The 27,404-nt window shown below is 38.3% G+C and overlaps 1 protein-coding gene across 4 annotated transcripts in view; it reads right to left on the bottom strand.

The window, feature by feature from the left end:
* Positions 1-27,404, bottom strand: part of atl1 (atlastin GTPase 1) — an 81,369-nt gene that overhangs the window by 17,845 nt on the left and 36,120 nt on the right. For all 4 annotated transcript variants that reach the window (XR_011351212.1, XM_069916617.1, XM_069916618.1 and 1 more), the window contains 7 exons: positions 13,083-13,187; positions 10,492-10,542; positions 10,327-10,383; positions 9,611-9,703; positions 4,804-4,942; positions 4,511-4,638; positions 2,827-2,883 (listed from right to left, as the gene is read on the bottom strand). Coding sequence is in view for 3 of the 4 variants with exons in the window: in XM_069916617.1 (XP_069772718.1) it covers positions 2,827-2,883; positions 4,511-4,638; positions 4,804-4,942; positions 9,611-9,703; positions 10,327-10,383; positions 10,492-10,542; positions 13,083-13,187 (630 nt within the window). In the remaining variant the exon portion in view is untranslated. The remainder of the gene's footprint in view (positions 1-2,826; positions 2,884-4,510; positions 4,639-4,803; positions 4,943-9,610; positions 9,704-10,326; positions 10,384-10,491; positions 10,543-13,082; positions 13,188-27,404) is intronic.

Raw genomic sequence — 27,404 nt, 5'->3', positions numbered from 1 at the left:
ATTTCATGTCTTAAATGCATTGTCAGATATTGAGATTAAAAAGGAAACTTAAAAAACAGAAATGGAAAAAAAAGTGGATGGAGGTGGTGAAGAGGCGGAAAAGTGAAAATAAAGATATAAGATGGCTACGTTGGACCATATGACTATAAATATTAATGAAATATATAACCAAGTTTAATTGTATCCCATTGGGAAAAAAATCACATATAATTTAAAAGACAAAGTCACAATGATTGAAAAAACCTGGGAACTATATATGGAACATAACAGAAAGAGCAGGCCTCGGACCACCACCATCTAAAATGATAAGAAGATAAACACGATCAGATTTAATGTGTATAAGTAGATGATGCGTCTTTTTTGTTTGTATAAAGATATTGTTTTATTGTATTTTATATGTCCAATATTTACTGTTTTTGGAGGAGGGTGGAAAGGGGGAAGGGAGAGATGGGGGGAAAAAAGTGAAAAATGTCACTGTGAATATTTAAAGAGCTACATCTGTAAATAAATTAGTTGATATGGTTCATAGTGCGATAAATAAAGAATTACAAAAAAAACCAGCCTGTTAAAGGAGCACTCGGTGTTTTTATTTAAAATCCTGCAACTGCAGGGTCTGTGCCCAAGATGGCTAGGCTTGTGCTGGCAGTGGCCTTGAAGGGTTGCAGACTCAGGGGAGGTGCAGCACCAGAAACAGTGAGAAACACCCACTGTTAAGAAGAAGTATAAGAGATGACCCTACAGTACGGTGACCACAGCCCAGCAAGGGGCTCAACAGCTGATGAATCCAAACAGGCTACAGTCTGCTGGAGACTGGCTCATGGGAGCCAGGTATTGGAGCTGGGTCCCAAGAGGGCACTAGGGGAAAGAAGGGCTCCCAAAGGGTTTCAGATGCTGGCTTTCTGATCATATCGAAGGTTTAGATCTGGAGCTTAAGTAATGAACGTTTAGAACCGGGATTTCTGCATGTGCACAGAAGGTGAATACACAGCCACTCAGTGAATCTGAACGGACTCTCTTACTTTCTCTTGTAAGGGGCGCTGGGCAGTATAAATGGTGATTCTTTGTCTGCCTTACAACAGTCTAAAGGAAATTTTGTGCAATATATTTTCTATTTTATTACATGAACATTGAGATTTACTACTCTCTGAAAAAGCTTCTCCTCACCTTGTTCTCCTAATTCTCGTCTCACCTACCAGTGGAAACCACTTTCATGCCTTTTATCTACTCTGTCCCTTTAATGATTTTATGCTTCTATAAGATCACCTCTCATTCTGAGTTCCAGTAAGAATACAGTAGTCCCAGGCAACAATCTCTTCTCATAGGCTAACCCTCTCATCTGCGGAATGATATCTGGTGAACTTTGTTTGCACAGCCTCCAAAGCCAATATACCTTTCAAACAAGGTAACCAGAAATGAACACTGTACTCCTGGTGCAGCCACACCAATATCCTGTAGAGTTTCAACAGAGCTTCCATCCTTTTAAATTCAATCCTGCTATCAATGAAGGCCAAGATCCCATTTGTCTTCTTGATTACCTGTTGCACCTGCAAGCCAACATTCTGCGATTCTTGCCCAAGCACTCCTAAATCCCTCTGCTCAGCAGCATGTTGCAATCTTTAACATTTAAAATAATAATCTGATTTTTTTTTCCAAAGTAAGTGATCTCCCATTTACCAACATTGACCGCTTACTTAACCTATCTATACCTCTTGGCATAATCTCCTCATCCTCTGCGTAATTTGCTTTTTCACTGAACTTTGTGTTATCAGCAAACTCAGACATGCTACACTCATTTCCCCTCTTCCAAATCATCAATGCACATTGTGAATTGTTACGGGCCTAGCACTGATCCCCCCACCACAGATTTCAAACAGATTAATGCCCATTTATCCCAGGACTCTGCTTTCTATTGGTTAACCAATCCTGAATCCATGCTAATACATTACCCACAACTCCCTCCACCTCCTTACCACATGCCATCTAGAAATCCAAATACACAACATCCACCTGTTTCCTTCAATCCATTTGGCGCATTGTATCACCACTAAATTTGTCAAACCTGAGCTCCCCTTCCTGAATCCATACACAAATATCCTGGAGAAACTCAGCAGGTCACACAGCATCCTGAGTTTCTCCATCACATTTGTGTATTGCACTCAACTGAAGCATCTGTGGATTTTCTCATTTAACTTCCTGAATCCATGCTGCATCTGCCTGATGGTACAATTTCTGTCCAGATGTCTCACTGTTTCTTCCTTAATGAAAAAATGTGTCTTGACTGGCATAGTTACGTGGCTTTTGCCTTCATCCTTGTTTAAACAGTGGCGTGATGTTCAGTGTCTTCCAATCTGCTGCGACGTGACCAGAGCCCAGAGAATTTTGGTAAATGATCTTTAACACCTCTATTTTAACTTGCACTAATTCTTTAAGTATCCAGGGATGCATTCTATCAGGACCAGGGGGTCTTATTTACCTTTACACCCTCTAGTTTGCTCAGAATTACCTCTTTAGAGCATTAGAACAAATTAGGAAACCAATGAATTAAACCTGCACCTTCCTAAACCTTGACACCACTTCCAACGTTACAACTTGCAGCATCTACAAAATAAAGACCTTATTTCCAATCTTTATGTAAGTACTAAAATGGTGTTGTATTTTAATTTAATCTGGATTTGTAGACCATTGCCATGTATACTACAGGCTTAAATAAAAATAAGCATCTTATTTTGACTAAAACAATTGCAAAACACGTTGACACCATACACAAAGTTATAGATAACGTCGTGAGGAGCATGAAACCTCGTATTAATAACTGAGTTACACTACCTGCAACATAGATTTGGGATGTGGCAGTTCTTCCCCTTGATAGATCTTTATGTATGCCTGTAGTATAATTTAAACAAAAGTTCAAGTTCGCTGAGAGTGGTTGCATGTTCAACATGCACAATCTAAAAAGTTATGACGCAAGGATAACGGCAAATATTAGGTTTTATTGTGTCACCCTGATGGTTCAGTGAGTAAATCCTGTGAGTAACTCTCCCCTAAAGAATGACAGTTCTAGGATCATTTTCTGCTGTCTGCCAAAACAGCGGACCTGAGTATTGTACTGGTTACACAGGCATAATGAGAATGAAATGAACAGTGGCAAGGATTCCCCCCTAATCATCCAGAGGTTTTAAACATCTAGTTTGTTCATTTTCAGGGTCTCTGTGCCAATGACATACAATTGATGTTTTAACACCCCAGGAGACAATGACTCCATTAAATATTTAACCTTTTCTTTACTATTTGCACAATGACATCATCAAAAATACACAGTCAGCTTTCATTTGTATGTCAATGATAGGCTAGGTTACCTCTACATCACTAAAATTCATGGCCATAAAGTTCAACATCAGCAAATTAAAAACCAATCTACATTGATCAAATAGATAACCTAGCTCCATTTCACAAGTTCAATTTATGCAGTTTTTCTCTGGCTTTTGTTGCAGAAATGGTCCAGGAATAGAAACCCCTCCCAGAAATCACCCTTTGGGAACCTTTTCAAGTAACAATCCAACATTATTTTTTAAAATTTAGAGATACAGCATGGTTACAGGCCCACGAGCCTGCGCTCTACTAAAATACACCAATTTGATCAAATAATCTTCTAACCCAGTAGATCTTTGCAATGTGGGAGGAAACTGAAACACCTGGAAGAAACCCAAGCAGACATGGGAAGAATGTACAAACTCAAGTCCAGATCACAGGTGCTGTAATAGTATTACACCAACTGCTACACCACCATGCTGCACTTGTTACATTATTCTTTTTTTTTTAAAAACCCATTACTGTTAGTTATTCAAAAATAATGCAGCCTTGCACCAATATGCTGAGGGTGAAAGTGATCTTCATTTTGAAACAGAGCGTTTTAAGCTTTACCCACTGCTCTGCTGGTCAAAGTCCATTCTCTGAAGTTAGTCAGGCCTAGTAATTAAAGAGTGATAACTTCAACTCTAAACATCTGCAGCTCCACCACCAATTCTCACATTTTCAACATGTTTAGATGGTCAAAGTTGCACTGGCTTTCTCTCTTTCATCCACTAGAGCTTTATTAAAGGTGCCAAATCCTTCTTTACCTACTAATGTTTTGCACTTTTGGTTTCAGCCAGACCCTGATTGGTTAAAATGTTTCCTGTTGTGGGAGAGTCTACGACCAGAGGTCACCAACAAATTGCTGCTCTGCTTCCCTTCATTCCCAGCCTCTCGTCATTAGTGTCCTTGACCTTCTCCCAAACTCTGGACCAAAACTTTCATTCCACATACAATTTAAAGCATTTCCTTACACACTGCTATGGTGTTCTCACATGAGTATATTTTACAAACTGAAGCTCCAATAATAACAAAGAAAAAATTAATCAGGCGACGTCCTCAAACAAGGGTTAAGGAATACAAGATGACATTATTTAGATAAAAAGGAACATTTTAATTAATTACCCATTGAAAGCAAAAGCTATATTTGACATTTTACCTTAAAATACTCCACAAGCCCTCGACCAGTGATTTTATTCCCATTAATTTCTTTCAGTTCAAGGTTCTCAGAATGAAGAAGCCAGGAAACTAGAACTTTCAGATGTTTTATAAAATCCTCGTCAATCTCTGATGAGCAAAAAGGATTTGATTAACAGTAGATATTTTTAAAGCTTAAAAAAATTCCACAGATGTTCAATACAAACTATTAAAACCTTTAGATTTTAGATATAATTTATATGTCATTTTTGAGAAGAGTATGCAATAATATTCCAATAAATGCTGAATTTTTACCATGTAGCTGTCCATCAAAGTTGGGATTGGTAGCCACTTTCAAACCAGGGTGTGGCATTAGGAAGCAGGAAATATTTGTAAAACAAGAATAAATGTGCTTCCTGACATTCTGCAGTTCTTCATGCTGGTTTTCTGAAATCTGAAATGTTTGTAAAGGGGAAGAAAAAAAATATTGTACGTGGTATTGCATCTTGAATCCATAAATCATTTAAGAACATTTGTAAATGCATGAACCTTGACTTTAATCCATTGAGCAGTAAAGAGATGAAAATTTAATGAGAAGAAATGTGGGCATGCATGTCTACATAAAGGCACTCTAGAAAGGAAATAGGAGGATCTGTTAATCATTGTATGCATCAATTCCACAAGTTATTTTGCTTCACTCAAGTGTCCTTTCCATTTCTTTTGTTTGATCCCATTTTTAAATTGTTTTTTTCTATATTTTATAATAGGAGCAGAATTGTGCTATCTGGCCTATCAAGTCTGCTCTGCCATTCAAATTAAGGCTGATGTATTGTTTCTTTCACCTCATTTTTCTGCTTTCCCCCCCCCCCCCCACCGTGTCCTTTGGCACCCTCACTAATCAAGAACCTATCAACCTCTGCTTTATGTCTACCCAATTATTAGCCTCTACAGCTGCCTGTGGCAATGCATTCCACAGATTCACCACCCTCTGGTTGAAGAAATTTCTTCTCCTCTCTTTTCAAAAGGGGTGTCCTTTTATTCTGAGGCTGTGCCCACTACTGGGAACGTCATCTCTGCATCTACACTATCCAACCCTTTCAATATTTTTTCCTGTTGTAATGTTTCCTGTCTGCTCCCAGATGATTATTGACCTGCTGAACATTACTACATTTTGTTTCAGATTCAAACTTCCAGGATCTACAATTCTTTCATATAACACCATAACTTGGAAAAACTCACCACTGTGAGCCAGCTTGCTTTTGAGAACTTAAGAGACAAACACAGGTTGAATTAAGAGAACAAATAGCAGAAACAAGAGTTAACACTTTCCAATATCTAAGCATACATTCTTAAAGGAAATGAACACTCCGTTTGACACAAGATCAATCCTCACCATTAAGCCCTGCAATCCTTCACCAATGAGTGGCCAAAATAGATCTGCATAGAATCTAGAAGTTAGACACTGACACTTTCTGACCACCAAATACTTATCATTATCCCCCCTCATGGATGTTTCAGGACCCCTGCCTGCCCAATATTTAGTAGTTTCTATTGTGAACTGCAATGGATTTATGTTAATCTTTAATTTAATGTTAAACTATACTTCTCATATTAATGTATTAATATATGTATTCTTAGTAAGTTAGCTGTGGGTTGGTACAGGGCCATGCATAGGTCACAGTACATTTTATAGAGACTCATCGTACTCAGAGTGGAGTGTTCATTCTCAGAGTCGTAGCGTCTTGGACAGACAGAGCATATGGATTTCAAATGGGTCTTAATTATTCAAGAACTGCTGAAGGAAGCTATCTGTTTTTAATCAAAACCTCCTAAGCCTCTTGAACAGAGATGAGATCAGAGGTTGTTTGTGGATATGGAATGGTTTTGAAAAAAACAGAATTTTAGTAGAAATGAAACTGATGGACATGTGGTTTCCAAGAATTGGGGCTCACCTTGGTGATGATGTGATGGTCACATGATTTGGAGAAATATATTACTGAATTCAGATATTTTGAGTTCAGTTTTGGAAGAGTTCAGTTTGGATAGTACACATGTCAAAACCCCTATGACACAGGGGTTGAAACCTTGTGAAAGACAGGGTTGAGTTACAGTAATCAGAATTGGTGCTGTTGTGTGTTTCTCATGGGAAAAGGAGAACAACACAGAATTAGTGGCTTTTGAAATAAGAAAGACCACTTTGCTGTCTCTTTGGAAAGAGGACAGATTTCTATTGGGTATGTTTTTGTACGGCCACTTTGTATAACCCTTGTCTGGGTTTTAAATTCATCATGGAAGAAAATAGCCACTTCAATTAACCCTTGTCTGGGTTTGTAAATTCATCGTAGAAGAAAATAGCCACATTGTGAGTAAAGAGGCCTGAAAATATAATGTTTAAAAGTGCTTTATAATTATTTCTGAATTGAGAATTTAAGACTAAAATGATGCTGAACTTTTAAAGATTGACTTTTCAGAGTGGACTTTACACACATACATTTACATTGGCGCATAGTGGGGTTTAATTTAGAGTTAAGTAAAAAATGCTATGTTGTTAATAGTTTAATGAAAAAAAACTATAATTTTGAATTTACCATTGTCTGGTGAATTTTCCATTGTTGTTCCTGTATTAGTGCTAGCAAAGTTCCTTTAGTCCCAAAAATAATTGTTAGTTCATAATAGTACCTCTTTTTTGCAACAAGAGAAACAAAGTGCATAATTTTCTACTTTAAGTCTCATGTTGCCTCATGTTATTGGCTTTCCTTAAAACTTCCACTGATGCTGAGGTCCAACCTAGTTTTAATCAAGTCGAGCATAGCCTTCCTACTACTGTATTCAATGCCTCAACTAATAAAGGCAGTATCCAGTATGCCTTCCTAACTACATTGTTGGTGTTGTCACCCTTAAGGATCCATGCACTTAGACTCAGATCCTTCTGTTCCTTAATACTTCATCAGATCCTACCATTCATGTGTGTGTGTGTGTGTGTGTGGTGTGTTTGTTTGTTTTCAAGCACAGATGACAGCATTTATGTGAAGTCCTTTGACTTTCAATATCATCAGCCAAGGAGAACAGTTCTGGCCAAAGATGCACTTATATAAATCAGTTTGGTAAATTTATGTCTTTTAGAACATTGTTTCATAGCTGCTCCTGCCTTGTGCAATCCGAATCAAGATGCATACCTGTAGTTAGAACAGCTGCCAACAGCCTCGTTTCAACTCCCAAAAATGGGAAATCTTACTGTGAAATGTTTCTTGGAAATCTGAAATTCATAGTTTAGCAGTTCAGCCCATCATTCATGCCAACTAGTGGTGTCCTTCCATACTAACCCCACAACCAGCACTCGGTCCATCGTTCTCCATGTCCAAGCAATTCAGGTTTTCTTCTAGACTCTTAAATGCTGTCAGCGACCCTGTTTTAACCATTCTATCAATCAGTGCATTCCAGTTACTTACTATTCTGGGTGAAGAAGGTCCTCCTCACATCTCCTTTGAAAGTCTTCCCACCTATCCTAAACGTCTCCTTTAGTTTTATCCACCTCTGAAACAAGGAAGTTTCCTGCATTCTACTTTATCTTTATTCCTCCTAAATAAATACATCAATCACCTCGCCTCCACTAGGGAGAAAAAGACCTGGTTTCTCCAATTCCATCAACCCTGGAAACATTCCTGTAGACAATCTGATGAATCTCCTCAGCACTCTCGCTTCACTGCCATCATAGTCTTCCGATATCTTGGAGAACAGACTGCATAAATTACTCCAGTTGAGGTCTGGCCAAATTTTACTAGAGTATAACCTCCCTACTTCTATATTCAACACCCTGATTAACAAAGGCCAGTATCTCTTATGCCTCCCTAATCACACCGTCTTCCTGTCTTCAAAGACCCAGTGTACTTGTAATCTTGAGGTCCTTTTGCTCCTTAATACCATCAGACCCTATCATTCATGGTACATGTCCTGGCCTTATTAGTTCTCCCAAAATGCATACCTCATTTTAGAGCATTTTAAATTCCATCTCCCAATTTTTCGTTCCATTTTATCCAAATGCTGATATCTCTCTGCAGCCCAAGGCTAACTCCCACACTATTAACAACTCCATCAACATTCATGCTGCCCACAATATATCTTGCCTCCCACACCCAAGTCATTCACATACAAAACATCATGGGTCCCAGAAGTGAACCTTGTGGAACACCATTAGTCATAGGCATCTATTCACAAAAACCCTCCGCCATCACCCTCTGTCTCCTACTGGCATGCCAATTTTGGATCCAATTTACCAACTTGCTTTGGATTTCACAAGCCTAGACCTTTCAATCAGTCTCCCAAGTGAGACCTTGTTAAATAATTTATAAAAATCCCTGTAATTCACATCTTCTGATTGTTTTTTTTGTAGGTAAATATGAGACAGTACAACATTGTGGGTCGAAGGGCCTGTAGTGCACTATAATGTTCTATGTTAATTTTTCAAACAATTCAAACAAATTGGTCAGACAGGATCTTCCCTTGCTCCAATTAGTCCCTGCTTTTCCAAGCAATCATTAATCCTCTCCCTCAGATTTTTTTTCCCAGAATCTTCCCAATGGGCCCCTTCCACTTGACCAGCAACTTTCTCCAAGACAGAATACAGCAATGCTCCTTCCTTTTTTGGTCTGTCTACCTCCTGCACCAAAACACTCTCCTGGACACACTTCACAAATTCCATTTCTGAGCCCAAAGTAAAATTAATTAATATTTGGAAAATTTAAATATTCCCACAAGACAATTATATTTTTATTGCATCTCCCTGATTTCTGCCTTTCATATCTGTTCCTCAATCTCTCCTTGACCTTTGTCTTTGGCTACACCGATTTATATTTATTTTAGTTTAGTCAGGTAGTGGAATAGCCCCCTCAACTGTAGCATGCTCAACCTGTTAGCTGTAGAACAAGGTGCAGGGAAAGAGGCAATGCAATGAACAAACTGTAATATTGTAATGAACTGGGCTTTTCCAACAGGAGGCTGCCTGGTCACTTGATTTAAAATCATAGGCACCATTATTTGTACACAGCAGCCGTGCACCCCATCTACTTTGAGTTGGTGCAACTAGTGCTTACAATTACAATCAACTCGATTGTTCCACACAAACCTTAAGACGTTTCTCCAGGAATTTTATTCCTCCATTAAGGCCATAGTCGAATTCATAGGGAAAACTCCAATCACGAACTAGAAATATAAGAGACTGCACATTTGAAAAAAGAGAAAATACATTTAGTCTGAGAGCCATGCTGGGATAGAAAATATATTTCTTAACAATAAAACAGACTGATAATTTATTTAATGAGATTCTGAAAAGTGTTTCTATTTGGCTTACAATTTGCACATGTCTGTATATGAACAGAAAAGGAACAAACAATCATGATTTTATTTTTTGTTTCAACTATATTAAATTTCTCCCAGTTTTAAAATCAAGCTACATGTAACTAGTTACATAGTAAAACTTTTCCATTATGGTAGAGAGAGGTTTCATGCCTGCATACGAAACTAGATGTATGTATACAGCAGGAGCCATGAATTTTCCAAAGGTTTAAGAAATCCAGCTGAAAGTAAATCATTCAGCATCATCCATGTACACATTGAAGTGGCTTCTTCAAAAATTATGTTTAAAAAAAAATAATTTTTTTTTAAATCCTCTCAGCGGCTTCCAGAACAGCTGTCAAATCAAGAGAGAGATCAAGTATACAGAAATAAAGAAAGGATTAAAATACAATAATGATTTATTTAATTATTTTTAATGAGTTGAATATTAATTTGTAATTTATTAAATTAGTTTTTATCTCTGCAGTGTAAAACATTAATCCTGACCTGAAAAGGTTTCTGAAATGTTTCTTCCATAGCAAGTCGTCCATATTCAGTGAAGAGCTGATGAAGGTGAAACAATGACACCAAGGTAAATAATTTACCTTCATGAAGATGATGTTGCTTTGCATAAGTTTTAGATTATTAAATATTAAACAATCAACCATTTACCTGTAAATGCTGAAGATCATCTTCCTGAATATTTTGTGACAAATTATACACCTGGACAAAATGAAATTGAGTTATTACTTTTCTGAAAATTAAGACGCTAATTTGCCCTGCTTTATATATTTTTTTAAATTTAAACATGGTAACAGGCCTTTTCTGCCCAATTAACCTACAACCACCAGTACATTTTTGAATGGTGGGAGGAAACCAGGGCCACTGGGTAAAATCCTTTTAGAGACATGGAGAGAACTACAAGCTTTTTACAGACAGCACGGGATTCAAACCCCTGTCCCGATCACTGGCGCTGTAACAGCATTGCGCTAACTGTGCTGCCCCCATTTCATGTAGAATTCTCAAGGTCTATGAGAGGCCACTCCAAATACATTGTAAATGATGAGGAGGAAGTTCGAAACAATCATTGCACTTCAGGACCAGAAGGAAAATGGCGCAGCATTCAAAGAAACTATCGAGGATCAGTGATCAACAGCACTGAACACAAAATCTAAAACTCAGTAGTTAGGGAGGAGAAAATAACTGGGATGTTCAGGTATCTGCTGTTCTGCAATGAGTCAGCAAAAACTGCTTCTGCTGCTCAGAGAATGCGAATTAAAAAATGAGTGAGAGGCAGAAAGGTAGCAGTAAGTGGAAAAAGGGGGAAATGTGTCTGGTGATTTTTAAAAAAGAGGCCAGCAGCGTCATTGTTGAAGTGCAAAATGTATTAAAATGGTAGCTCCAGTGCAAACAAGTTACAAGGCAGACTGACATTGAGAGGGAATAGTTACAGGGCCATGGGGAAAGAACAAGGGAATAGGACTGTCAGACTTCTTTATTCAAAGCCAGTAGAGGCACAAAGGGGCAAATGGCCTCCCATGGCACTGTAACAATTCTATAATTTCATACTGTTATGTCAAAAATTATCACTGTAGAAATAATGTTTTAAACAGGTAGACTAAATGAGAGGACAGTATGGACCAATGCAGAAGAAGTTTCATAAAAATTGGGGATACCAAAGGTTGTTACACTCCAACAAGCATCGACTTGAGACATACAATATACACCAGACTTATTGTACAAAGATACTGTATTCTAGTCACTAATTGTCATTGAAAAGGTGCTCTAGTAACAATCACTGTGAATAGATACAATACATCAGATATAGTCAGCACTGTGGCATAATGTGCACTGCAGCTTGTCCCAACGAGACACTTCTTTATACCACAGAATAATGTACATGTGAAAGTGTCAGGGTGCAAGGAATTGGGAGCTGTTGCACTGAACAATCCTGTAACTGTTATGAGAAGTTCCAATGCAAGCTTTGGATCACCATCTCATCTTCCATCTGGACTTTTTGTAGCCTTCTGGATTCAGTAATGAATTCTACCACTCCAGGAAACCCAATTTCTCTCACTCTATCAGTCATCCATCCACAACATAGCTCCACTTATTTTGGTTCCTTTTTTTCTCACAGGAGGTGGAGGTCAACCCACTCCAACCTACATCTTCCTGTTCTGCATTTTGTGACTCCTACATTCTATTCCCCATGTGCCTACTCTACCTGCTCCCATTAACTCATTGACAACATAACATAATTTATACCTTCTCTATGGTCACCCCTCCACTCTCCACCCTGCAGTTAAACTTTATTTTCCTTCCCATTTCTTCAACCCAAAGCAGTGACTCAATGGGACTACACAGAATAATAGTTTGGCACACACAAGGTGGGCCAAAGGGCCTGCTTCTGTGCTGTAGTGTTTTAACCTTGGAATTGCAAAGGGACCTGGGCGTCCTAGTGCAGGGAAACCTAAAAGTTAATGACCAGGTTGGCTCAGTAGTAAAGAAAGTGAAAGCTATGTTGGCATTCATTTCAAGAGGAATAGTGTATAAGAGTAAGGAGGCATTGATGAGGCTCTATAGAGCACTGGTAAGACCTCATTTGGAGTTCTGAGTGCAGTTTTGGGGCCCCTATCTTAGAAAGGGTGTGATGTTGTTGGAGAGAGTGCAAAGGAGATTTACTGGAAATACAAGGGCTAATGTATGAGGAACGTTTGGCAGCCCTTGTATTGTATTCATTGGCGTATAGAAGAATGAGAGGGGATCTCAGAGAAACGTTTTGAATTTTGAAAGGTTTTGACATAAGGTATGTAGATAAAATGTTTCCCTTGGTGGGTGAATCAAGGACAAGAGGCCACAGTCTTAAAATTAGAAGTTATCCATTTAAAAACAGATGAGAAAAAAAACTTCCTTAGTCAGAGGGTTGTGGATTTGTGGAACTCATTGCCGTATACAGCAGGGGAGGCTTGATCACTGGCAGAGTTTAAGTATCTAATGGGTCAGGGCATCAGTATAGTTCAACTTAGGGTTGAGTTGTGGAACAGACTCGATGGGCCAAGTGGCTTACTTCTGTTCCTTTAGCTTGTGATCTTGTGATGGCTCTAATGCCTCGCAATTTCCAGCAAAAAAATTTGCAAGATGCTTGGAAAGTTTTGTGAGCTTTTTTTTTGCTAACTGCAGTAATATGCATTTCACAATATGTGGATGACATTTTTTTGAAGGTCAAAATTCTTCTTGAGTATTTCAGATTAAGGTTCTCCTACCTGCATTGAACTAATCATGGTACTGAGGGCAAATACTGTAGCAGAGTCTCTGAGAGTTGATTGACTGTCAAATGTCCCTTGGGTGTCCATCAACAGCACAGCTACCTGCAAAGCAGCCAGAACAATCAGTAAAAGCCATGCAAGTAACATGTTAACTATTAATTCTTGACAATAACTCAGGGATAAACAACCAATGTACAAGCAGATTACACTTTTTTTCAAAAGGTTTGCATCCTGATTTTAAAAAAATTGGGAGATTATGATAGACAACTTCAAGCTGAACATAAAGATAATTTTATATTTGCTATATAACATAGGAAGTTGGGGAAACATTAAATTAACTTTTTATTGAATAGAATGTTTAATCGCATAATGATGCTGAGTCAAGCTCTCGGGTTGACTGCACATATTGAGGAGCCCAACGTTTGTCTTGGTTACCAATTTCAGAACTGAAGTAGAGCTCATGGGCTTTCTTAATAAAAGCAGTCATGCTGTGTCTTTGAGCCTTAAGTGTATACTCTCCACAAATGTAACAGAATGTATTGCAGCTGTTGCTCCATAGTGAATCTTCCTGGTCAATAAATGCTATTGTTCAGTAAAATCACTATACTATTGCCTGAAGAACATGTGCCTCAACTTGTGTTACACTGTAATGCACAACGTTTGTATACGTGAGCTGATTTTATATATAGCCTGTCTGCATCTATCCTGACAAGGGATGCCCAGGTCCAAGACAACATTTTCATTGCCCCTGCACTGAGTGCATTCTCAGGCATACTTGGACTGACCTATATAGCCTGCTCTGTGGGCAATATACTAGTAAACTTATGACAGGAAATCACAAAAATTGCCTATATCTAAAAACCGGTATGTGGTATGAAAACTTTAAGGTGATATTTGTGATCAGCAACCCAAAATCCATAAAGAACACTAAAAGTGTTCAGGAAGCAAACCCTTCATTGTCCAGAGTTATTTTAACAATGATTGATCTGGTCACTCTAGCTGAAAAAATAACTCTGATATTTCCAAGTTGTTAAATCACAAAGTTCTGTGGAATTTGACTATACAGGTGGATATAAAATACAGTACAACTCCAATTATTCCAAAATGGACAGGATCAGGCCTATGTCAGCTAAACGGTTTTTTCAGATAACTGGTTTTTTTTTAAAAAGAGCCCAGTAGTAACTTGTATCAATGTTTAAACAACAGCAAACAACAAGGAAAGGTTGCTTAAGCATTAAAAAAAATGTTTAATTCTCACCAAAAAAATGCTGGCCACCGCTGATCACCGAGACCACCCAACTACTGCCACCAATCACCGAGACAAACCCAACACGACTGCCGATCACTAAGTCCACCCAACTGCCACTGCCAATCACTGAGACATCCAACCACCGCAACCGATCATCGAGACCACCCAACCGCCACCACCGATCATCGAGACCACCCAACCACCACCACCGATCAGCAAGACCACCCAACCGCCACCATCGATCACCGAGGCCACCCAACCGCCACCATCGATCACTGAGACCACCCAACCACCACTGCCGATCACTGAGACCACCCAACCACCACCATCGATCACCGAGACCACCCAACAGCTGCCGCCGATCACCGAGTCCTCCTAACCACTGCCATCAATCATCAATCCTTCGTTAAAATCCTCTTGCAGTACTGGCCAACATACCATTTGCCTTTCCCATCTGTACCTGCATCTTAACTTTCAGTGATTCATGTGAAAGGCACCCAGGATCCTCTAAGCATTAACATTATTAATCTCTCACAATTTTTAAAAAATGCACCACTTTTTGTTTTTGTTTATCCAAACTGGATGACCTCACTTACTCACATGATTATATTATGTCTATTCCCCCTGAACTGTTTCTGTGTCCATCTCACAATCCATCAGCAAATTTGGGTTGTTACTCTTGAATCTTCAAGTTTTAAGTGTAGGTTTAACATAGAAACACAGAAAACTTTAGCCCAATATAGGGCCATAGGCCCATAAAGTTGTACTGAAGAAATTTCTAGGCTTTCCCATAGCCCTCTAATTTTCTAACCTTCATGTACCTATCCAAAAGTCTCTTAAAAGACCAAAAGTATCTGCCTTCACCACCGTTGCCAACAATCCATTCCACACAACCACCACTCGCAGTGGGTTTTTTTTTAAATTACCCCTGACATCTCATCTTTACCTACTCCCCAGCACTTTAAACCTGTGTCCTCTAGTGACAACCATTTCAGGCCTGGGAAAAAGCCTCTGACTATCTACATGATCAATGCTTCTCATCATCTTAGACATCTCTATTAGGTCACCTCTCATCCTCTGCCGCACCAAGGAGAAAAGACCAAGTTCATTCAACTAATTTTCATAAGGTATGCTCCCTAAACCAGGCAACATCCTTATAAATCTCCTCTATACCCTTTCTATGGTTTCCACATCCTTCTGATAGTGAGGCAATAAGAACTGTGCATAGTACTCCAAGTGGGGTCTGACCAGGGTCTTATATAGTTGCAACATTATCTCTCAGCTCCTAAATTCAATTCCACAATTTATGAAGGCCAATACACCGTATGCCTTAACCACAGAATCAACCTGTGCAACTGCTTTGAGCGTCCTATGGACTTGGATCCCAAGATCCCTCTGATCCTCCACCAGGTTCGGCATCATGGGAGGGAATTCGCGGGACATGACTCCCAAGTGAGTTATTGTGCCCCCTACCCTCCCGCAGCACTAGCATCACTAGGGGTTGTGGTCTGCAGCGGGTGTTGCCAAAATGAATCATGTGACTTCGTCTCCACATGCTGTAAGGAGGGAGGGGTAAGTGTGAAGGTGCGACAGGCAGAGGAGTCCATGGCAAGTATGGCACCCACTCTCCCCCCACCGCTGAGTGAGTTCTTGAACGGCAGTTTGTGCCCCTCCATGATTACCCTAATGCCCCACCCCCGATTAGATCTCTTCTGATGCCAAATCTATCCTCTGCACTGCCAATAGCCTTACCATTAATTCTATATTTTGTCATCATATTTGACCTACCAAAATGAATCACTTCACACGTATTTGGGTTGAACTTTATTTGTCATTTTTCAGCTTAGTTTTGCAACCTATCAATGTCCTGCTGTAACCTCTGACAGCCCTCCACACTTGGTGTCATCAGCAAACTTATAACACATCCAGGTCATTTATAAAAATCACGGAGTAAGGGTCCCAGAACAGGTCCATGAGAAAAACCATTGGTTACTGACCTCCATTCAGAATATGACCCATCTACAACTGGCAAGCCAGTTCTGGATCCACAAAGCAATGTCCCCTTGAATCCCATGCCTTCTTACTTTCTCAATAAGCCTTGCATGGGGTACCTTATCAAATGCCTTGCTGAAATCCATATACATGACACCTACTGCTCTTCCTTCATCAACATTTTTTAAAAATTCAATCAGGTTTGTAAGGCACGACCTGCCCTTGCTAAAGCCATGTTGACTATTCCTAATATTATACCTCTCCAAATGTTCAATCCCAGGGGGACCAGAATCCTGGCAGAGGTATTTGCTAGGGCTACTCAGGATCCTTTAAACTAGAATGGTTGGGGGGAGGGAACAAAATAGTACAGAGCAGTAAGGAGAAGGTTAGAATGCAAACAAAGAAAGTTTGTAGTAAGTATTTGAATATGGATGGGCAGGTGATAGAGAAGGGAAATGCTCTGGAAGAAGATGAAGGGCAATTGGCAGGAAAAGTAAATAATGTTGTTATTAAAGATGAGGGAAAACAGGGATTAAAAATTGGGAAATCTCTGAAATTCATATATTTTAATGCCAGGAGTATTGTAAAAAAGGTGGATGAGCTGAAGGTGTGGATTGATAATTGGAAGTATGATGTGGTAGCGATTAGTGAGACATGGTTGCAGGAGGGATGTGATTGGCAACTGAATATCCCTGGGTTTCGTTGTTTTAGGTGTGATAGAGTCGGAGGGGCAAGAGGAGGTGGGGTTGCATTGCTTGTCAGGGAAAATATTACAGCGGTGCCTAGGAAGGATAGATTAGAGGGCACATCCACGGAGGCTATTTGGGTGGAACTGAGGAGTAGGAAAGGAGAGGTTACACTTGTAGGGGTGTATTATAGACCACCCAGAGGGGACCGAGACCTAGAGGAGCAAATCTGTAGGGAGATAGTAGATATTTGTGATAAGCACAGGGTTGTAATTATGGGAGATTTTAATTTTCCACATATAGATTGGGAAACACATTCTGTGAAAGGACTAGATGGGTTAGAGTTTGTGAAATGTGTGCAAGATAGTTTTTTACAACAATATGTAGAGGTGCCGACCAGAGAAGGAGCAGTGTTAGATCTACTGTTGGCAAATGGGATGGGTCAAGTGACGGAGGTTAGTGTTGGCAAGCACTTCGGGTCCAGTGATCATAATGCCATCAGCTTCAATGTCATTATGGAAAGAGAGAAATCAGGGCCAAGGATTGAGGTTTTTGATTGGGGAAAAGCTAGATTTGAGGAGATGAGAAAGGACTTGCAGGGTGTGCATTGGGACAATTTGTTTTATGGGCAGGATGTAGTAGAGAGATGGAAGTCTTTTAAAGATCAGATTTTGAGAGTGCAAAAGCTTTATGTTCCTGTTAGGTTAAAAGGAGGGGCAAAAGGTTTGAGAGAGCCATGGTTTTCAAGGAATATTGGAATCTTGGTTCAAAGAAAAAGGGAGGCGTACATTAGATATAAGAAGCATGGAGTTAAGGAGATGTTTGAAAGATACATTGAATGTAAGAGGAATCTTAAGAGAGGAATTAGGAAAGCTAAAAGAAGGTACGAGAAAACTATGGCAAGCAGGGTGAAAACTAATCCAAAAGAGTTCTACAAATATGTTAATGGTAAGAGGAAAGCTAGAGACAAAATTGGTCCCTTAGAAAATCAGAGCGGAAAACTGTGTGTGGAGCCAAGAGAAATGGGGGAGATATTGAACAGTTTCTTTTCTTCGGTATTCACTAAGGAGAAGGATATTGGGAGATGTGAGATAAAAAAAGCAAATTGGGTAAATATGGGGAATATAGAGATTACAAAAGGTGTAGTTTTAAGGCTTTTGAAGAATATAAAGGTGGATAAGTCTCCGGGACCAGACGGGATCTTCCCCAGGACATTGAGAGAAGTGAAGGAGGAAATAGCAGAGGCTCTGGCAGTAATTTTCCAAATGTCATTAGATATGGGGATAGTGCCGGAGGATTGGCGCATTGCGCATGTGGTTCCGTTATTTAAAAAGGGTTCAAGGAGGAAGCCTGGCAACTATCGGCCTGTAAGTTTGACGTCTGTGGTAGGTAAATTAATGGAGAAAATTCTTAGAGATAGTACTTATAAACATCTGGATAGACAGGGTCTGATCAGGAGCACTCAACATGGATTTGTGGGAGCAAGGTCATGTTTGACCAATCTGATTGAATTTTTTGAAGAGGTGACTAGGAATGTGGATGAGGGTAGCGCAGTGGATGTTGTCTATATGGACTTCAGTAAGGCCTTCGATAAGGTACCACATGGAAGGTTAGTTAGGAAGGTGCAGTCTTTAGGTATAAATTTTAAGATAGTCAAATGGATTGAACATTGGCTGAAAGGGAGAGGCCAGAGAGTGGTAGTAGATAATTGTCTGTCAGGTTGGAGGCCGGTGACCAGTGGTGTGCCTCAAGGATCTGTATTGGGCCCATTGTTGTTTGTTATATACATTAATGATCTAGATGATGGGGTGGTAAATTGGATTAGTAAATATGCAGATGATACTAAGATAGGCGGAATAGTGGATAATGAAGAAGGTTTTCAAGGATTGCAGAGGGATTTGGGCTGCTTAGAAAAATGGGCTGAAAAATGGCAGATGGAATTTAATGCTGATAAGTGTGAGGTGCTTCATTTTGGTAAGAAGAATCAGAACAGGACATACGTGGTAAATGGGAGAGCATTGAGGAATACAGAAGAGCAGAAAGATTTAGGAGTAACGGTACATCGTTCCCTGAAGGTAGAAACTCACGTGAATAGGGTGGTGAAGAAGGCCTTTATCAATCATTGCATGGAATATAGGAGTTGGGAGGTGATGTTGAGATTGTATAAGACGTTGGTGCGGCCTAATTTGGAGTTCTGTGTGCAGTTCTGGTCGCCTAATTATAGGAAGGATATAAACAGAGTGGAGAGAGTGCAGAGAAGGTTTACCAGAATGTTACCTGGGTTTAAGCATCTAGAGTATAGGGAGAGATTGGACAGATTAGGTCTTTATTCTTTGGAGCGCAGAAGGTTGAGAGGGGATTTGATAGAAGTATTTAAGATTATGAAAGGGATAGACAGAGTTGATGTGGATAGACTATTTCCGTTAAGAGGAGGAAAGATTAAAACAAGAGGACATGAGTTAAGAATTAAGGGGCAGAGGTTTAGAGGTAACATGAGGGGGAACTTCTTTACTCAGAGAGTGGTAGCTGTGTGGAATGATCTTCCGGGAGAAATAGTGGCGGCGGAGTCAATTGTATTATTTAAGAAAAGGTTGGACAGGTATATGGATGAGAAGAAGATGGAGGGTTATGGGCATTGTGCAGGGAGGTGGGACTAGAAAGGGGTGTTTGGTTCGGTGCGGACTAGAAGGGCCTAATGGCCTGTTTCCATGCTGTAATTGTTATGTTATGTTATATATATCCTGTCTCTCAGGATCTTCTCATCAGCTTACCAACTACTGAAGTAAGACTCACCGGTCTATAATTTCCTGGGTTATCTCTATTCCCTTTCTTGAATAAAGCAACAACATAAACCAACAAGCAATTATAAAGTTTGTTTTGTGAACAGTCAAGCTAGACATCTCTCAAAGTGCAGAAAGTAAGACACAGCACAGAAGAGCAAATTTGCAAAGAGAGATCAGTTGGTACAAAATAAAGGCAGCATCATTTTACAATTGTGAGTTTCATTCAAGTCCTATAATGGTAGGAAACAAACTGTTCCTGGATTTGGTGGAGTGTGATCTTCTAGTCATGAATCAGCTTCCTGATGGAAGAGTGATGAAGAATGCCTGGCTGAGATGGGATGAGTCTTTTACTATTTTAGCTGTTTTCCCAAGACAGTGGGAAGTATGTATGGAGTTGATGGAGGGCAGGGGTCTCTGTGATGGATGGAGTCACATTCACAATCCACCCGGAACTTCTTGCAAGTTATTTAAAAAATTATATAATTTACATGTACAGCACGGTAATAGGGCCTTCCAGCCCACAAACCCATACGCCCCCAAATATACAACTCTGATGTATTCAGAAGGGTTGGAGGAAAGCGGAGCTCCCGGAAAAAAAACCCAGGAAAACACAGGGAGAACATACGAAATCCTTATAGTTAGCACTGAATTTGAATCCAAGTCGCTGGCACTGTAATAGCACTGCACTTAACCACTACGCTAACCACTTTGGACAGAGCAGTTCCTGTACCATGCAGTGATGTACTCTGATAAGATACTTTCAATGGTGCATTGGTAGAAACTATTAAGGGACACAGGTGACATACCAAATTTCCTCAGGTTTCTGATTAAGTGGATGCTTTCTTAGCCATTGCATCAACATGGGTGGTCCAGGACAGGTCAATGGGAACATTTACTCCTATAGATTGTAGCAGTCCATGATCTCCAACTCAGCACAGTTAAAGTGGGCCAGGAAATGAACTCTGCCCTCTCATACATGTTACTGATTTAGATTGTAAAGATGGCAACACAGTACCCCAATGGACAGAGCCTTCCAGCATAACCATGATCCATTTATGTCTCTTCTCTTCTGTTTGTCAACCAATCATCATGATGTCTTCATCACATATCCTATGTGCATTTATTTGTTTTAATAACTTATTGTGTAACTCCTCATTGAAAGCCTTCGAAAAGTTTAAACACATCACATCCCTGTTTTATTCTTTTTTTCCCAATCTTTATTTAAAAGATAACAGAAACATAACACAATATAAAAATAGTCAAAGAAAATTTTTCATTAATACCCATCCCCCCACCTCCAACCCCTACAGCCAGCAGAGCAAAAATATATATATATATTTTAAAAATTATAAATGTTAACAACATTTCAAAATATATCTAAATGCATATATTTCAAATATGGAGACCACTTACTAACAAAAGAAGAATAATTATCATGTAAAGTATAAGTAATTTTTTCCATAACAACACATACTTTCAATTCATTATGCCAACCTGCTATATTAATCTCAGTATCATCTTTCCAAGTACTAGCAGCACATTTATGCGCTACTGATAAAACAATATGAATTTTATCCAATCCCATTCCCCTTAACAAATATAAATTTCCCAACAAGAAAATCGTTGGACCTAACAGTAGTATAAAATTATCTAATTTCTCCAAAACTACTTTAATTCCTTTCCAAAATGATTAACTTTAACACAATTCCATACAGCATGTAAAAAGTTCCAATACATGAACCACATCTAAAACAAGAATCCGAATTACTACACCCATTTTTTTTTTTTACTTTTCCAGGGTCAAATATAATTGATGTAAAAAAATTATAATTAACCATTCCATATCGCACATCAGTCAATTTAATTACATTGTCTTGACACATATTTGCCCAATCTTCTTCAGGAAAAATAAATACTAAATCACTCTCCCATTTGTTTAGATTTCTCCCAATTTGGTTTATCCATACTATCTTGTAACAAATTATACATAACTGAAATATAACCAAAAAAGCGGTATAGAAGAAATCAAAGATTCAAATCTCGACAAAGTAGGTAAAATCATCTCTCTACCATAATTATCTTGTATCAAAGCCCTAAGTTGATAATACACAAACAAAGAATTTACAGGTATATCAAATCTTTCAATTGCTTAAAAGAAAGAAATTTCCCCTCTACAAAACAATCTTGATTTGTCTTTATACCCTTAGAATCCCAAATCTTTAAATGATTGTTAAACATTGAAAAAGGAATAAGCTGATTGTTATACAATGGAATTAAAATAGATAATTTATCTTTCGACCCTAACACCCTATTTTTTTAACCAAATCTTTAATAAATGTTTCAATATTGGCATATCATATTGCTGTAACAAATTTGAATTCCAATGAAATATAAATTCATGTATTTCAACCCTAGGAATACACGCCATCTCCACTTTAGCCCAGCTGGGAGGCTGATCTAAGTCCATCAATCTACTAATGAACTTCAACTGGGCCGCTTCATGATAATTTTGAAAATGTGGTAGTTGTAGTCCACCCAATGTATACTTCCATGTAAATCTAGGCAACGCCATTTGAGCTAATCTACCTTTCCATAAAAACTCTCGCACTGCTTTTTTCAAATCTTGAAAAAAAAAACCCTTAGAAAGTAAACAAGGTAGTGACTAGAATAAATACTGAATTTGAGGAAAAATATTCATTTTAATAATTAACCCGTCCAATCAAAGTTAATAGAAGATCTTTCCATTTAATCAAATCTGCTTTAATCCATCTTAATATAGGTACATAATTTAATTGATATAATGATTGATAATTCGTATCCATAAACACACCTAAATATTTAATTTTACTTGTCCACCTTAATTTTGTAATTGTTTTAAATTCAGAATAACTTCCCACTCCAACTGGTAAAATTTCACTTTTACCCAATTATCCTGATAATTCTCCAAATTTCAACAAGCACTCTTGTAGTTGTTTCAACAACCATTCTGGTTCCGTCAAATATACCAACACATCATCTGCAAATAAGTTAATTTTATATTCTTCATTCTTAACCCTCATCCCTCTAATTTCTTCATTTTATCTAATAGCCTGAGCTAACGGTTCAATAACCAATGCAAATAAGGCTGGTGACAATGGGTAGCCCTGTCAAGTTGAACGAGTCAATTTAAATGGTAAAGAAATCTGTCCATTTGTCACCACCCAAGCAATCGGGTTTGTATATAAAGCATTAACCCAACCAATAAAAAATGGCCAAATTTAAATTTCTTTAACACTTCTAAATAAAGAATCCCACTCAACCCTATCAAAAGCTTTTTCTGCATCTAATGCAGCCACCATAGGAGGTTAGGTTACTTTTGATATGCATTAACCAAAGTAATTAATCAAAATATATTGTCTGATGCATTTCTATTCTTAATAAAACCTGTTTGATCAATATGTACCAATTTAGGCAAATATTTATCAAGTCTATTAGCTAATACTTTAGCTATAATTTTATAATCCACATTTAATAAAGAAATAGGTCTATACAAAGACACTTTTTAATGGATCTCTATCTTTTTATGGAATGACAGTTACTAAAGCACTTGAAAATGATTCTGGTAACTTCTGATCTTCAGTAACTTGATTCAACACTTCTCCAAATTCATTAGAAAAATCATCATAAAAAAGTTTATAAAATTCCACAGGGAATCCATTGTCCCCTGGGGACTTCCCATTTGGCATTTCCTGAATAACTTCCTTAATTTCAGAATCTGTAAATGGAGATTCCAATTCCTGAACATCATTTCCATCTAATACTTTAATTTAGATAAGTAAGAACCAATAGAACCATTATCCTGTTTCCCCTCAGAAGTATATAATTTTTAATAAAATGAATAAAACTGGTCATTAATTTCCTGAGTCTTATGTTATTCTTGAATTCTTCTTAACACCATTAATGGTCCAAGACACCTGTTCAGCTTTCAATTGCCAAGCAAGTACCTTATGAGCTCTTTCCCCCAACTCATAATAACGTTGTTTAGATCGATTAATTAAGCACTCAAACTGATAAGTTTGTAAAATATTATAACGCAAGTTCAACCTCTCTAATGTAACTTTTTTTAAATCTTCTGTTACACCTTTCTGAAAATCCTTCTCTAACTCAGCAATCTTATTTTCTAACCCTAAACTTTCTGCCATATATTGTTTCTTAACTTTCATAGAATAATTATCTGCCCTCTCAAATAAGCTTTTAAAGCATCCCATATTATAAAATGACCATTCACAGAATTAACATTTTCAGTCAAAAATAAAGAAATCTGCACTTTAACAAAAGTAACAAACTCTGTTTCTTCAATAACATTACATTAAACTTCCATCTAAACAATGAACGTACTTCCTCCGAACTTTCACAAGAAAAAAGTAATAGTGATGATATGATATAACTCTACTTTTATATTCAGCTCATAATACTCTACCTTGTAAATGTGCTGATACCAAAAATAAATCAAATCTAGAAAATTAATCATGTCTTGAAGAATAAAAAGAAAAATCTTTCTCTGTAGGGTTAACTTTTCTCCAAATATCCACCAAATTTAAATCTTTCATTAATGCATTAATTTTGTGTTGCCATCTTTGATTTCCCTATACTTTTTGGATTTCTATCCAATAAAGGGTCGAGAGCACAGTTAAAATCACCACCAACTAAAACATTTTCATTAGCTTGAGTTAACAATAAAAAAGCTTCTGAAATAAACCGCTCATCATCTATATTAGGGGCATAAAGATTCAACAAAGTCCATGATTCAGCAAAAATTTTACAGCTCACTCTTAATACTCTGCCAGCGTACCCCTCTGAAGATTCCAATTCAAAGGGTAAATTTTTATGAATCAAAATCACTACTCCTCTTGCCTTAGAATTAAAAGTAGAAAAAACATGACCAACCCAATCCCTTTTCAATTTCAAATGTTATTTCTCAGTCAAATGTGTTTCTTGTAAAAAAGCAATATCAATTTTCATTTTTTTTATATAAGCCAATATTCTCTTTCCCTTCATTGGATTATTTAACCCCTGCACATTAAAAGTTGCAAAATTCAAATGAGACATCTTTTTTAACTACTAATATATTTACACACTATAAAATAATGCTCCCCTCTACAATTCTTTCAAAGAAGAAAAACCCCCTCAAAAAAGAATTTTAAAAAATACAAAAATAACCACCCAAAGGTAGTAATACCCTAAAAAACTGAGTGTGGTAAACCCACTAGTGACAGATGACTGTCAAATTTTTCAGTGTCATCCACCCCCCCTCCCCCCAGCCAGATACATATTAATTATTTAATCAAACACAATCGAATATAGTCCATATATTCAGCCCAATGATTCCAGGCCCAACGACTGCTCCAGATCTTCAACATCAAGAAGACTTTGTGTCATCTCTTCTTTCTTTCCATTCTTTTCATTCTTTCCATTCCCATGTCCATTTCCATTTACTCTCCTCTTAGGAGATAACGGAGGAGAAGATCCATTTCTTCACAATTCCAGCAAAGAATTGGCAAAAACCAAAGCATCATGATCATTCTCAAAAAATTGAGATTGAAAATTTCCATAGAAAACCTTCAAAATTGCAGGATAATGAAAGGCAAACTTGTAACCTTTTCGCCACAAAATGTCTTTAGCTGTATTAAATTCTCGTCGTCTTCTAATAACCTCTTGACTCAAATCAGCATTAAAAAAGCCACCCTATTATGTTGAACCATTAATGGAGATCGATTCCGTCTTGCATTCTGTACTGCCATACGTAAAATCATTTGATGATTTTGATATTTTAAACAACGAATCAAGACTGCTCTCAGTGCTTGTCCTGGAAGTGGTCTTCTTCTCAGAGCTCTGTGAGCCTTATCCAATTCCAGGCCTTCAGGGAAAAGCTCTTTACCCAGCACCTCTGGAATCCAGTGCTTAAAAATGTCTATTGGGTCAGCACCTTCAATGTCCTCTGGGAGACCAACTATTTTCACATTATTCCTTCGGCTTTGATTTTCCAACAAATCAATCTTCTTCATTAAGTCTTTTCTGAAACCCCAATCCACAAAAGAACCTTCCACTTTTTCCATTTTTTTCTCTGTTACGTTCTACCTGATTTTGACACTCAGAAAAAGCTGTTCCAATTTTCTTAAAATTATCTTGCACAGTGTCAATTGATTTTATACATTTATTAATATCACTTTTAACTGCAGTCATTTCCTGTTTCACAGTTGACATTTCACCACACAAAGTATTCATTTTTATTTTCATCTCCATAAATCCTTGAGTCATTTGAGTTGATATTTGTTTTGACATATTATCCATTTGTTGTATTTGACCAGCAATCCCTTCCAAAACAGTGAACACTGAATCCAGTCCAGATTCCACTTCCACTTTTTGAGATTCACCTTCTTTAACCTCCTCCTCCTGGATGAATTCCAATAAGGTAAGTTCCTCTTCTTCCTCAGTCATCGTAGGTCCTTTGACTAAGCGGCTGCGGGTCTGGACACCCAACACCGGCACCCCAACCTCTTTGGGACGCCGGTGTTCGGGCTCCCCCACAGCATTGATTTTTTTCCAACAGCTCTTGGGCCCACGATGCCACACGCAGGCCAGGCAAGGCCATTGGTTGCGCAGAGGCGTCTTCCGACGCTACCCTGCGCGCCACCGGGCCGCCCAGCGAGGTCACGGGCTCGCGGGTCCCCTTATCGGCTGTGCCGCCCACGTGCACAGCTTCACATGAATGTGGGTCAGCAACGGCTGAACTCACCGATGTGCCGGCGCCATCTTACGGATGCAGGATCGGCGCCAGAGTCAAATTCGAATGGGTTAGAGTCTTCTGAGGCTTGGAGATTCCCAACAATGACTCCATGGATTCAGCTATGCAGGTAGGTCTCAATTCTTCCGCATTTTTGTATGGTAGTTTTTTCTGAAGCTGAGGTTTAAACTTTTTCCACATTAGATGCCATCATTAAGCACTGTTATTTAAATAACTGTAAATCTTATTTTTAATCACTTTTATACTATTGAAACACCGGGTATTTAATGAACCAGCTGGGGAGAGGTGGAACACACGTCTTCCTTCTATGCCATCTTGCCACGTCCCCCCCCATCCCTGTTTTATTCTTGCTGCTTATTCTAAAAATCCCTAAACAGATTTGTTAGACCTAATTTTTCTTTCCAAAATCAAGCAGACGCTGCCCAAACCCTAATACAGTAAAACTCCCAGTATCTGGCACCTATGGGGATTGGTTGATGCTCGATAAATGGATTTTCTGGTTGCTTGCTATTGCATGTTGTATGATCGATGAACTAACGGCAAGGCGTGCCAATTTTAAACTTCCGTATCTTTTATCTCTTTATTTTCCACAATTTTTTCTGTCACTTGAGGCAGATAACAGAGATTTTATTGTATTATTTTCTAAGTATCCTGTTACTACTACTTCCTTAATAAGTAATTCTGATATTTTCTTCACAACAGGCATCAAATTAACTGGTTGGTATATCGTAATTTTGCTCTTCCTCAAATCTCACTCAGAAGAATTACATTTGCAACTTTCCAATTTGGGGAACCATTCTAAAGGAATCATTCAATGGAATTTTG

Source organism: Narcine bancroftii, chromosome 2 (assembly GCF_036971445.1).
Source record: "Narcine bancroftii isolate sNarBan1 chromosome 2, sNarBan1.hap1, whole genome shotgun sequence".
In the NCBI taxonomy this organism is placed as follows: Eukaryota; Metazoa; Chordata; class Chondrichthyes; order Torpediniformes; family Narcinidae; genus Narcine; species Narcine bancroftii.
Note: the sequence above shows the minus strand (reverse complement) of the source record. Positions and strands in the feature narration are given on the sequence as shown.